This window comes from Mirounga leonina, unplaced genomic scaffold (assembly GCF_011800145.1).
Source record: "Mirounga leonina isolate KUSES-001 unplaced genomic scaffold, KU_Mleo_1.0 Mir_151, whole genome shotgun sequence".
Classification (NCBI taxonomy): domain Eukaryota; kingdom Metazoa; phylum Chordata; class Mammalia; order Carnivora; family Phocidae; genus Mirounga; species Mirounga leonina.
Window position 1 is genome coordinate 79,419,742 of NW_023270377.1, and position 13,483 is coordinate 79,433,224.

The 13,483-nt window shown below is 43.4% G+C and overlaps 1 protein-coding gene and 1 pseudogene across 1 annotated transcript in view; one reads left to right on the forward strand and one right to left on the reverse strand.

The window, feature by feature from the left end:
- The window catches only part of KIF5C (kinesin family member 5C), a 148,138-nt gene that overhangs the window by 94,827 nt on the left and 39,828 nt on the right, over positions 1 to 13,483 (reverse strand). The window contains exon 2 of the mRNA XM_035008072.1: positions 5,138 to 5,228. Coding sequence (XP_034863963.1) covers positions 5,138 to 5,228 — 91 coding nt within the window. The remainder of the gene's footprint in view (positions 1 to 5,137; positions 5,229 to 13,483) is intronic.
- On the forward strand, positions 10,287 to 10,736 carry LOC118012605 (annotated as a pseudogene).

Genomic DNA, 13,483 nt, shown 5'->3' on the forward strand with positions numbered 1-13,483 from the left:
GGCCACTGGCGACCCTGCAAGTGCACATGCACGCCGGGGTGACTCTGAGCAATGCGCCGCACCCTAAAGAAAACTCAGCTCACAGCCAGAGCCCCACAGACAAGAGAAAACCCGGCATATGTTTCCTCCTCTGCCACGAAGCGGTGGGGCCGGGGCACCTGAATCAGGCTCCCCCGGACAGGGTCCACACCTCCGAATCCAACCTCCCTAAGCAGAATGCACAATCGTACTAACTCCCTAGTTAGCTGCTGCTCCCCAAACTCCTGCAGGGTAAGGCCTGGGACACACCCAGGGAAACAAGAGCTCATGGAGAGCACCACTTGTTTTGGAGCAGGGGGCTAAGGAACACGTGAGACTCTACTTGGAGAATCCTTGACTTTTGCTGCTATTTCAACACGGGGTGCAATTACTTTTTTTTTTTTTAAGGAAAAGAGAGCACAAAAAACCCCATCAGAACAAACTCTGCTTGGTCTTTAAAGTACTATTTACAATCATGTCACAATTAATTCATTGTTGGAGAACCTATCTCTAGTGTTCAAGGTTGAACAGAGCCGATGCCCTCTATCAACTCTAGTGTGAATTAAATGGTAATTTTAAAAAGAAAAAGCTCTTCGAACCCAGCGTTCTCGATTTTCTTCCAAACTCCAGGTTGTGGGGGTCGGTGTGCTTAACCACGTCTATGTTTGATTCTCAGGGGGGAGGAGAGGCAGGAGGGGAAGTGAGCACACACAGTGCATTTGGGTTGGAGCGCTGGCATGGAGGAGGCCGGAGCGCCCGTCAAGGAAAGCAGGATGGGAGAGCGCCACGCTGAGCCACACCCCACCCCCACCCGACCCTAATAGAAACAGCCCACAAAAAGGCACTTTCATCCCATTGAATGACAGTTCCTGGGCCCAAGGAAAGCATTTGTTTCAGAGCCTCTCCCGTAGCAGAATGACCATGTCTATGCGCCAGCCGCAGAGCCAGGAACCAGCTCGGCCAGACAGAACCTTGCTTTGTGACAGGCTCTGGCGTGATGTGATCTCAGCTCACGCCACACAGCCAGCAGCACCCACAAAGACAGCACATGTCCGTCCAGCAACCAGCAAACCCAAAGAGAGATTCCACTGCAGGTAGGAAGAGGAGGGTGAAGAAGAGTGGGATACTTGAGAACACTTCTCGCCTCTTGCCAGTTTTCCATCCTAGGTTTTGCTAGTTCTGAGTCCAGATCTTGCTAGAGCGGAAGAGTTAGTTTCACTGTTGGGTAAGACTTTGGGGAGGATGTAATCGTAGGAGTTCCTGAGAAGGCTGTCATGGCCTCCTACCAACTCCCCAGGTGAAATGGTGGCCTGTCAGTGGCAATAGTGACTGATGAGTCATCCCTGCTTTGGAGTCCTAAGGCTCTGGCTGGCCAACCAAACTATTCAAGTAGACATACACCCCAGGCAGACCTACTGCACACTAGGGGCAAACCGGAACGGCGGGCCGGCCAGTCTGACGGGGAGGGCTCTGCTGCGTCTTCAGAATGGAAAGGCATCTCACTGTTGGAAGACAGGCAGGGCCACCCCAAAGCTCTGGGACCGCAATCTCTATTCTCTCCCCTCTCCCCTTTTCCCACGGCCATTCCTATCCCTGTCTTTTTGCAATGCTTGGTTAATAGTACATATGGCCTGATAGAAAAGTAACAACTCATAAATTGTTACTAAATGCTCATTATGAGCTCACCAGAAAAGCCCGGAAAGGATAGTGCAGAAAAATTCAAGGAAGACAGGCAAACTCAGGCTCAAATTCCAGCCTCACCACCCCCTAACTGACCTGGCCAAGTTCTTTGACCTCGAAGTCCTCCTTAGTACAACAGGAACAATAATGCTCACACCTCATAAAATGGTTGAGACTTAAAAAATACAATAACATATGTGAAGTGCATAGACGGTGCCTGACGGTTAACAGTAGCCAAATATATATATACATTTCTTCTTAAGAGTCACATACCACATAATAAAGTAGATCTTAGAGTATTCTGAGCTTAAAACTTGTCAATGAGTCCACATTGCCTGAAGGATAAAGCCCATCCATTTCCACCAAACTCTGATCCAGCCTATCTTTTAAGTCCCAGCCCCCAGGTACCTTGCAACACTCTAAATTGCCCAAACATGCCATATAATCTGTGTCCTTATGCTTCTGCTGTTCCTTGTGCTTGTACACCCTGCTGCATTCTATAGTCTTCAGGACCTATCCTTTCCAAGAAGCCTTCCTTAATTCTCCAATCCTCATCCCCACTCACCAAAATCAGTCCCAAGTGACTTTCTTCTGTGATCCCACAGCACTTTACACACGGCCACCTTAAAGCATGTACTACCCATAGGTATGATAACCACGGATGCATCTGTCTGTTTCCCTATACGTGAAGTTTTTTGCAGACAGTCTTATATATCTTGGTGACTCTAGTCCGTAACAGTGCTTACATCACACAGTAAATACTTAATATCCTTGCATAAAGGAATGGGTAAAATAAACAACCAAATGAATGAAGCCTAAACAAATGAGATCTAGAAAACAAGGAACCACCTTCTCTAGCCCTGCACAGTCCACATCTAGTTAAGTTAAAAGGCAAATGCCCAGAGTGACTTCTGTAGACTAGGACATAGTTCCCCATACTTCCAACAACAGCAAGCAGTAACCATGGTTTTTAATTCTTAGCGCGTCCACAGAAACCCTCCTATTTACCATGCTGAGAGGCACAAATCCTATAAGCTCTTCTGGAAGAAACGGAGAATTCTACATACTCTTTCAGACAACATTTGGAAAACACACACGAGACAGAGATGGGAGTGTGGGAGGTACCAGAATTCTACAATCAAATGTTTGAAATATGTTTTGAAAAACCCAGTGAAGTTGAAGGGAATGAAAAAAACCAAGAGAGAATAAAGCCATCCAGTTAAAAGAGATCTTCCTGATCTCAAAAACATTAAGGGTTCAGATAGCCTTGAAAGAAAATCTCACCAGTCCACCACATTACCATGAACCGTGGGAGCTGCGGTGACCTTCAGAAGTTATCTGATTGAATTCCTAGCCTCTAGAAAAAGAGGCCCCACAGCACCACCTTCCTTTCCTGATTTAAATAGGGCTTGTCATGGCAAAAGAAACCTCAGTTGTACCTAGTGACAATTCCAAGGAGTTCTTTCTTAAATATCTGTGTTTTACCTTGCTGATGCAGAAATAACACGGCCACTTCCCCTCATGCTAGCCTCAGTGGATATTAAAAAAAGTTAAATTAGGCCTTCGTCATCCCCTAATAATTTCCTTTCAAGGAAGAAGAAAGAACTCTTTATTGTTACAAAATGAGTATGCTCACATTACATTTATAGTGTCTGAAAAATATCAGTTTATCGTATCATGTCAGAGTCTAACGTTACCCTAAATGGTTTTCTTTGTGGCTCACCATATATTGGGCCTCAAGTTATCCAGTTAGGTCACATCTTCACAAGAACTTTCCAAGGACTGCCTATTTCTGACATTTCATACTACAGAAAAACCAAACACTGAAAGAGACCCAACTTCTCCAGTAATGAAGACTGAAAGATTATGATTGTTTGTTAATCACAGGATTTTTTAAAACTGGAGTGCATCCATCTCTAATTACATCAACTTAGAGATGTATTTAAATGGACCTCATGCGTAGCACAGCACGTGGTAAATACTATTTGGTTCTGATAATGGAAGGGGAGAGAAAAAGAGGGAAATTATGGCTCACATGTGATTAATCTTACTTTAATAAAAATAAGGACGAGTCTGCTAATGGAAAGGAAGGAGGGCTGCCTAGGAGCAAACCAGAACAACACACTCCAGAGAGAGAGAGAAAACATTTTTAGACAGGAAGAGATACAAAAGAATAGAAGTAGGGAGAAAACAAACATCACCACCAGATACAGGCCCACAGTATTAATTCAAGAAGAGCCCAAATTCAGGCATGTTTTTTCTCTTCAGTTTTCTGTAATGATCTTACTGTGAAGACCTTCAAAATTAATTGATGTCTGCAACCGGAATTTGAACAACCATACACCTCAGCGAGGAACATTACATACTGACTGAATCTCCCACGCAGGTGTCCAGGGTCAGAACTAATCTAACAGATGCACCCAGGGCTGGCTTTCATGAATTTCAAATAGTTAGGTTAGTCAGCTCGGCTTCCAAAAACAAGCACATCTTGCATGACGAGGTGCTTTTTGAACGCTGTTTTTGCTTTCTTGCTCTTTAAATCTACAGCTACCTATAAAGGTGGCAACATCAGGGCATTTGAGAGCACAACTGACATAGCATTCAGAGTTGAAGGTTAAGAGTCGAAGATGAAAAACCCAGTAGCAGGAGATGCCCCTCGGCTCTGGCCAGATGGCGAGCTCCCCCAAGGCAAGTTCCAGCCTGCCCCTGATTTGAAAGAGCAAGGTAGAGCAATGTGTAAATTGCTTCATCTCCCTGCTGTGATTTTGACACAAATCCTTCAGGGCCAAGGCCAGTCCCAGAGAAAAGAGCTGATCTCTAAGACAATTTTAGGCTTCAGGCTATCTATCTGGAGGAACAAATGTTGGTCTCTGGGTGGAAAGGTTGAAAGTGGGTTAGACGAAAGTATATTTAAGGAATGCTGAGTAGCAAGAACTGCTCAACAACCAACAAGGTGATGTGATTTTATGATTCTGCAGAAAATTCCTTGGTGCCCAAGAATTTTCCACGTGTAAGGCTTCTGCCTGAAGAGACAGATGAACAAAATAAATCAGCCAAAAATATACAACCGGAGCATCAGAAATACATATATTTTTGTCTCCTTCAAAGTAAAAAGGAGGCCTTATGCCTACGGCAGTATTTTAAAACCGTTACAGAAATAGTGTGACCGTAGCTTCTAAGCTTCTAGGTGGCAGAATAACTCTGTCAAAAAGGTGGCAAAGGAAATAAAGAAATTTCCTTGGCGAGGAGGTATAGAGAGGTTCAAGAACTTGCCTGACATCATAGCAAATCAGGGCCAGAGTTCGGGCAATAAGTCAGTGTTTCCAATTAGCAGGCTTCTGCTTAGAGTCAAGGCACATTGATTCCTAGGCTGCAAATATCACTTAATGTTTTCAATTACTCTGAAAGGCCCAGGAGGAAATAAAGAAATAGCACTTACCTTTGACAATTTGCTTTGCACACGCATTGTAAACCTGCTCTTGGGTCGTGCTGGGAGGCAGCACTCTATCGAAGACATATGGCTTCCCTTGCTAAAAAACACGAAAGGAAAGGGCAGAGAAAACACATTAGAAGTTTAGGTATAAAAAGCACTAATAGTAGTTAGACCACAGGCACTAAATCACAAACCCCATCCTTGAAGGCAGTTCCATACCAAGACTAGGGAATTATTACAGTGCGAACACACATGTACGATGGGCATATATGTTTTGCATGTTGAGAATCTCAGAAAGCAAAAAAAAGGTTTGTTTTGTTTTTACTTGAAACACTTTTTCTGATGAAAAGTAGGTTGCGGCTTCATCCATTCATTTATTTTTTGAGAGCTTCTTCTGAACCAGAGACTAGACTAGAGGCTAAACAAATCAGAAAACAGTCCGGCCTATAAAGCATTCACTCAAGTGTGGCAGAAAGCTACTAAACAAGAAAGCAAACACCCGGGGAACTACAAAAATGCCTAGGTATAAAATAATGAGACAGAGGGGATGATGGAGAGAGCAAAACAGGCCTCCCTGAGGAAATGCCAGTTAAGTGGATCTTTAAAAGATCAGAAAGACTGAGGCAAGTGAAGAGCCATGGAAGAACATAGAAGACAGCGCAGAGGGTAGAGCACACGGGAAGGGGTCTGGAGTGTTTAAGGAACTAGAGGGTGGCACAAAAGGAGGTGAGAAAGGAAATCAGGAGCCACTTAATGCAAGGCACTGTTAGCCAAGAAAATGTGCTTGGATTTTATTCAATGGGAAGATGCCATGATCAAATTTAAGAAGCTGCTCTTTGTAGCAAGATATTACTGCTTTGAATCCTAGTGTTGTCTTCATATGTATAAGTGATGCCTTAACTGGATGGAGGCCTCCAAGTCACAGAGGGCTCTTTTGAAGAATAAATCAAGTGATTGCCCCATGTGTAGGATCTTAGGGTTTGGTCTGACACTGGGCCATGTGCCATTCAAGGAAGTAACTGTCAGAAGGGAAGGGAAGAAGCTCTGCCCTGGTCTATACGAGCCCTGACCCCCAACCACTCAACGTTCACAAAGGAGCTATTGGGCATTTACGTGCCAGGCACAGTCCTGAGGACCATGGAAGGTGGTGGCTGAGACAGACACAGCCTCTTCCAAAGGAGAACCCGCCCCACCAACAGTGCCTTTTTCCCACCATCACCACCCAGACAAGGGGTGGCCCTCCCCCTGCCCTTTCCCACAGCCCGGTCCACCCAAGCAGCCCTTCATCTTCGTTTTCCCCTAGTGGTTAGAGGGGATGGCAGGAGAGGAAAGAGGAGAGCCCAGAGTCTCCTTCACCCCCATCCTGCACCTCCTACATGTGGCTTGGACACCAGGACCCTTTACCCCAGGACAGTCCTGCCAATGCCTCAAAAAGATAACTGCTCATGAGGGACCCAAGGACAAGGCTTGTTACATCCTATAACTTTCACGCAAAAGTACCCAGCTGTCAGACTGGCATGGCGTTGTACTCATTCATGACTCTGGGTAGTGCTGCACATAGGTAAGGTCCTATGCTTCAGGTGTTATGTTTGAGCTTTTAGTCTTTGAAAATGGGATTGAGCCAACCAGGTAAATGAGCTACTTCCACAGTTTGGTCTTAGAAGAAATGGAGAATTTTGAGGTACCATAAAAAAACTTTTTAAGTAGGCTCTACACCCAGCATGGAGCCCAACATGGGGCTTGAACTCACGGCCCCAAGATCAAGACCTGAGTCAAAATCAAGAGTTGGATGCTTAACTGACTGAGCCACCCAGGCGCCCCAAGATTTTATTTCTATATAAAGCAGCAGAGTCAATCATTTTGTTAAACTTATGGAAAGGGGTTATTTTCTGCTGTTTTGTTCCCAGCAGTCTCATTCAATTAGTGAACCAAGTATTTGGTTGAATAACCAAGAGAACATTTCTCACCACTATCTATTGCCAACTATCAGCCCACTACACTCTTATTAGCTTTATCTATTCATAAAATTAACTAAATGTCAATAAGGTAAAAGGTTAGAATAAACATTTACAGAGTTTGCATAAGTATTTGTCATCCATTGAATCTTCTTAAAAGAAACTGTAGCTTTGCTTAATTTCAAACAAATCCATTATTTCTCCAAACTTGATAAGAATCACCAAAATAAACCATCTTATTTCCAGAACAATCATGCTTTGGGTTTTGGAGAACATGCACCTAACTACAGCAGGAAAAATGGCCTATTATAGTAAATTGTACAAAAAAACAGAGGACTCCCCAACTTTGCCCTTCAACCTAAATTGTTTGTTGGAGTACATTATAGGTTCACTTGAAGAGAGGCAGAAAGCAAGAAATCTCTACTACTCATTTAAATAATATCATTTATCAAGTGACAAACAGATAAAACAACAATTTTCCATAAGCTGAAGTTAACTCCCAAACAGAAACTGCCTTCAAGAAAAGATAAAATTTAGAAAATGATTTGTTTTGAAACTTCTCATCAGGACTGGACTATAAGCAAGTTAAAAAGTGTTTTTGTCTTTTCATACACTGAGTTGGCTATATAGGCTTTTATTTTAAGTGAACTTAACTTTGGGAACTTAGACTCTTGAAATTAAAATTGAGAATTAAAATTTAGTTACAGATTATTTTCCAAGAACTGATTTGTGGCCTAGCCATGCGAGCTATATATACAACGGCCATTTAACGACAACAACAGCAAATTACTCTTTGCTACTTTGGTAATGGTATGAAGATCTCACAAACCCTAAGAGACTTCGGCAAACCCCCCTCCCCTGGCCCCCAGGAGACAAGAGTCTCCCTGTTTCTGATCCCACTGCGGCTGAGGGTTTCTGTGGACAAGCACTGGGCCCAGCATGCTCTAGCTGTCATTAAATGTGCTACAGAATACATCCTTCAACTAACATTTTAATACGGGTGCAGGCTGCTAACACTTGAAACTGAATGATGAGGGCACCAATTACTCCTGGAGACACTTCACTTTCCAGGCACCTATTTAACACATGGTTCTCTGATCTCTCTGGCTCCTCTCTGTCAGAGTCCTTTGCTGGCGTCCCTTTCCGACTTCTAAACGACGGTGTATCCCAGACTCAGACACCTCAGCCTCCTCTCTGTCTACATTCTTGACCTTCACATAATTTAAATGAACATTTCAGACTTCAAATCTCATCCAAGCTCCAGATTCAGATACTCAATCACCCGCTGGACATTGCCACTTGGATTCCATTAGCCATCTAAAACTTAACTGACCAAAAATGAATCATCCAGTGCTCCATATCTGAGTAAGAGACTAAAATCATCAGGTATGTCCCATAAATTCCACATCCTAAATATATCCCAAATTGAACGTTTCTCATCATCTGTATCACACAACCTTAGCCCACACCACCATGGTTTCTCATCTGGACAACAGCTATGGTCTCCTCACTGGTCTCCTTGACACCATTCTTGCTCCTAACAATCCAGTTTCCACTTAGCAGCCAGAGTGAGCTTTCTAGAACTATAAATCAAATGATATCAAATCCTCCCTTAAAAACCTCCACTGGCTTCTGTTAGACTAGACCCTCTTCACCCCCACCTCCCTGCATTCTCCTCTGCCTCACTACAATGTAGCCCACTGGACTCCCTTATTCCTCAGCTTATTCCTCAGTGTATTCCATGGTTCGGGGCCTTTGCTCTTCACTTCCTTCCCCTTCAAATTCTCTCACTGCAGATCTTCATTTGGTTCACCAGACATCTTCATTTGGCTGTCTCTTTATCACCCTTTAGATGTCAACTCCAATTTCTCCTCCTTTGAGGGCTTCCATGCTCCTAACTAAAGCAGCCCCACCCCCATCCTGGCATCACTCTCTATCACATTACCCTATTCGGTTTGCTCCATAGCAATTCGTGTGTGATGTATTCTCAACCAATCGAATAGACCACTACAATTAAAGCATTTATGCAGCTAAGACAGAAGCCATATGAATCCCAAGAGCTCACTGCATGGAGGCAAACCTGCTGCAATTTATGAAAGGAATCTGGATGGGACACGCACACTCCATATACATTACAACTGGAAACAAAATAGCCCAGCTTTGCCACAAAAGCCTCCACAGAGAGCAGCAGATTACATAGGAGCAGTCTAACTAAATAATTTACCAGGATCACAGGCAAAAAAATAACAGCAGATGTTTCTTACATTTTTATAGTTAAAATTAAAAAAAAAAAAAATTCAAACCACTTCCTATCAAGCTGTTGAGAGCAAAGTGTCCATGAACCATACAGCCTGCCTCTTAATTCATCTGACCTGACCCATTACCCAACAACCGTTCCCCAGCCTGGAAGGAATATTACTCTGGGAGATGGAGGAAAGCGAAAGACCCACTTCAACATTTAGAAGATGGGCACCAGGAGGAATGTTAAGGAAACTGAAATTAATTACCCAAGAAGAGGTCATGGAGAAGTAATCTAATAATAATCTCTAAGACCAACCAAGGGCTGGGACCAAAGGTGCCCAATTATTTGAATGATTTTTCTCTATCGTTACTAAGAAAGAAAGACACAGGGGTAAAAAACAAAAAACAAAAAAAAAAAAACCCTTAAATTTCCACAGCAAGATTTAAACTCGCTCTGTGGAATTATCTTTAGACACTGAGGAGTATTAGGAAGAGGAACAGATTTCTGAGAACAATCATTCAGTCTCTGTGCCAGGTGTCCCGAAAGTACAAAAGATGACAAATTCTTTCAGCCTCTCCTGGCCACCTTCTCAGTGCCATCTACCTACACTGTCACCAACCACTACCCACACCGTCACCAACCATGATGATCCAAACCCTTTTCTGTTTTATCTCATTTCATTTTCACAGTAGCTCCATGAGGTACATGTCACTATTCCCACGCCACAGACTAGAAAACTGAGGCCCTTTGGGGAAATAACTTGAAGTCTCTGATTTCAAGTGTTCTTCCTTTACACCAGGCTGTTTCCCTAAGCAGCTTATGATTTACTGGAAAAGTAGGAGACACACCAACAGCAGATGCTTAGGACTAATATGATAGATTGAAGCGAAGTGATTCATGAGGTGACAAGAGTCAGAGACCCCTACTATAGCCTACAGTAGTCGAGGAAGTGTTGACCATGAAGGTGGGACTGACATGGAACCACCGAGGAAAGCAGGGCATAAGATCAGAGAAGGGCAAGACTGGCAAGAAAACTAGTGAGCACGCACATGGCAACAGAAGAAATTAAAAACAGGAGCCCGTGAGAAACAGCAGTCAGGGCTCTGTGCCACCCTACAGCTGTGGGTCTCAACAAGGGTCACAAGGTGACCACGAATGTGAACAAGCCAAGGCACAGCCACAGGGGCCTCACCAAGCACACAAAATTCATGCGAGACACGATCCGAGAGGTGTGCGGCTTCGCCCAATGCAAGCGGTGGGCCATGGCGCTACTCGAGGTCTCCAAGGACAAGCACGCCCTCAAGTTCATCAAGAAAAGGATGGGGACACACATTTGTGCCAAGACGAAGAGAGACGAGCTGGGCAACGTCTTGCAGCCATGAGGAAAGCGGCAGCCAAGAAGGGCTGAACCCCTCCCCTCTGTATGTAATAAGCCTTTCGTGGAAGTTGGGGCTTTTGTGCTGGTCTTGGGAAAGAGGGAGACCCCCTCCTGCCAACATCCTTCCTGAGGCACAGCGGTGAGGGGCATGGTGGTGCACACAGAGACGCAAGCAACCAAGCAGTACTGGACATGGTTTTCAATCATAATTAAATAGTTCATATATGCGAGGAAAAAACAAAACAGGCAAAGGACAAACAGAGCCTAGGAAAAGGCATGAGTGAGCATGTGTGAGACTTGGCTATGAAAAGTTGGAAGTTATTAAGAAAAATTCTAGAATTTTTCAGAGCCTAGAAGTCCTTCAAGGTCAGCCCAACCCAACATCGTGTTTTACAAATAAACTTGAGGTCAGGAGAGGGTAGATGGCTTGCAGAAAGTCACCCAGCCAATTAGGTAGGTAGCAGATCTGTGCCCCGAATCCAGACCTCCTGGCTCCCTATCTAGTGTTCTAAAAGTTCTGACTTTAGAATCAGTTGCTCTCCCTGAACATCAAAGAAACAACATGCATGAGCCTCTGGTCTTTGTTTTTCCTGCTTTCCTCCCAATCAATTCTAATTTCCAAGCACACAGTTGATTAGTTTGTTGAACAAAGCGTCATTGCTGTGAGAACCAGAGCAGTAAAGCAAGGGAACGAGAATCACGGCCTCTTGGAGTTAATATGGACCCTACAAGTCAGCCCTTCCAGCCTCCTCTCGATGCGCAACTCCCATCTCCACAAGCCCTCACCAGCGACGATGAGCTCTCGAAACTCAACTGGCTCCAATTGTTGGAATGCTGTGTCCTTATATTGATTTAAATCTGCCTCCCTGAAGCATTAGACCTGGCACCGTCCTCCAGAACAAGACAGACCAATGCCCAAGAGACCTGCCTGCGTCAACATCATAGCTTTGTTTCATTTTGGGAGCTGTGTTCATTGTCTAAATCTTTTTTCTCTCATCTCAGAGAGAAAGAGAAAGACAGATGTGCTTCCTTCCTAAAAGTTGCGCACATTTGTCCTGACTTGAAGGATTCCAAAGGTATCCAAGGTTAAGACATCACTAAAACATTGTATTAGTTTGCACAAGGAGAAATTAAATAAACTCACGGACTCTGAAGGGCTTTGGTAACAACCTGAAAGAATGTTTCCAAAACATTAACGAAAAAGCAGGAAGTCCTTGGGTTAATGTTGATACTCATTTTTTATCAACACAAATATCATGCCAAAACAAGTTTTGTTTTATTATATTGAAATGTAATTCACATACCATAAAATTCACCCCTTTAATAAAAGGGCACATTCTGTGGTTGCTGGAATCTTCACAAGATTGGACAACCATCACCACTATCTAATTTCAGAACATGTTCATCACCCCAAAAAGAAACTCTGTACCCCTTAGCAGTCACTCCCCATCTTCCGAATCTACTTTGTCTTTATAGCTTTGCCTGTTTTAGACATTTCATATAAATAGAAGCATATAACATGTGGCTTTTGTGACTAACATTTTCTTTCACTTAGTATGTTTTTAAGGTTCATCCATATTGTGGCTTTCACTTTCATGACTGAATAATATTCCATTGCACAGATTAACCACATTTTATGTATCCATTCATCAGCAGGATGGACATTTGGGTTGTTTCCGCTTTTTGGCAATTATGAATGCTGCTATGAACATTCATATACAAGTTTTTATGTGGACATCTGTTCTCATTTCTCCTTTCATTTCATATACCCAGGAGTGGAATTTCTGGGTCATGTAGTAACTCTACAGAAATTAACTTTTTGAAGAACTGACTGTTTTCCAAAGCAGCTGCACCGTTTTACATTCCCACCAGCACTGTACGAGAGTTCCAATTTCTCCACATCCTTGTTACTGTCTTCTTTATTATAACCATCCTAGTGAGTATGAAGTGGCATTTCTTTGTGATGTTGATTTTTATCTCAGGAGAAGTTGGTTTTGTTTGTTTGTTTGTTTTGTGAGAGAGAGAGTGGGGGATGGAAGGAGGGAAGAGGGAGAGAGAGAATCTTAAGCAGGCTCCATGCCCAGCGCTAAGCCTGACTCAGGGCTGGATCCCACAACCCTGAGATCATGACCTGAGCCAAAATCAAGAGTCGGACACTTACCGACTGAGCCACCCAGGCGCCCCTCATGAGTTTTTATAATTGACACTTAACACATCATAAAATTTATTTCAACATATATCATGGATACAGAGATGTTTCTAGGCATTGTAAGACACCTTTGTACTGCTGTCTTAACATGTACAAAGTGGTCCAGAGGAGGGAATAATCTCATGGAAACGATAAATTATACATACCCATGTGCTTTAGGAAAGAGAACGGTGGACTAGAAGGAAAGGACGTATAAAGGGATTTATGATAGGGTTTCTGTGCTCCTCACTCCAGTAGCTAATACTGAGTATTGTCCAGGAAGGCAGCATACCAACATATGGTGTAAATGAATTCACATAAACATGGGTGTACTACTGGGTATTTACCCCAAAGATACAAAAGTAGGGATCCGAAGGGGTACGTGCACCCCGATGTTTATAGCAGCAATGTCCACAATAGCCAAACTGTGGAAAGAGCCAAGATGTCCATCGACAGATGAATGGATAAAGAAGATGTGGTATATATATACAATGGAATATTATGCAGCCATCAAAAGGAATGAGATCTTGCCATTTGCAACGACGTGGATGGAACTGGAGGGTATTATGTTGAGTGAAATAAGTCAAAC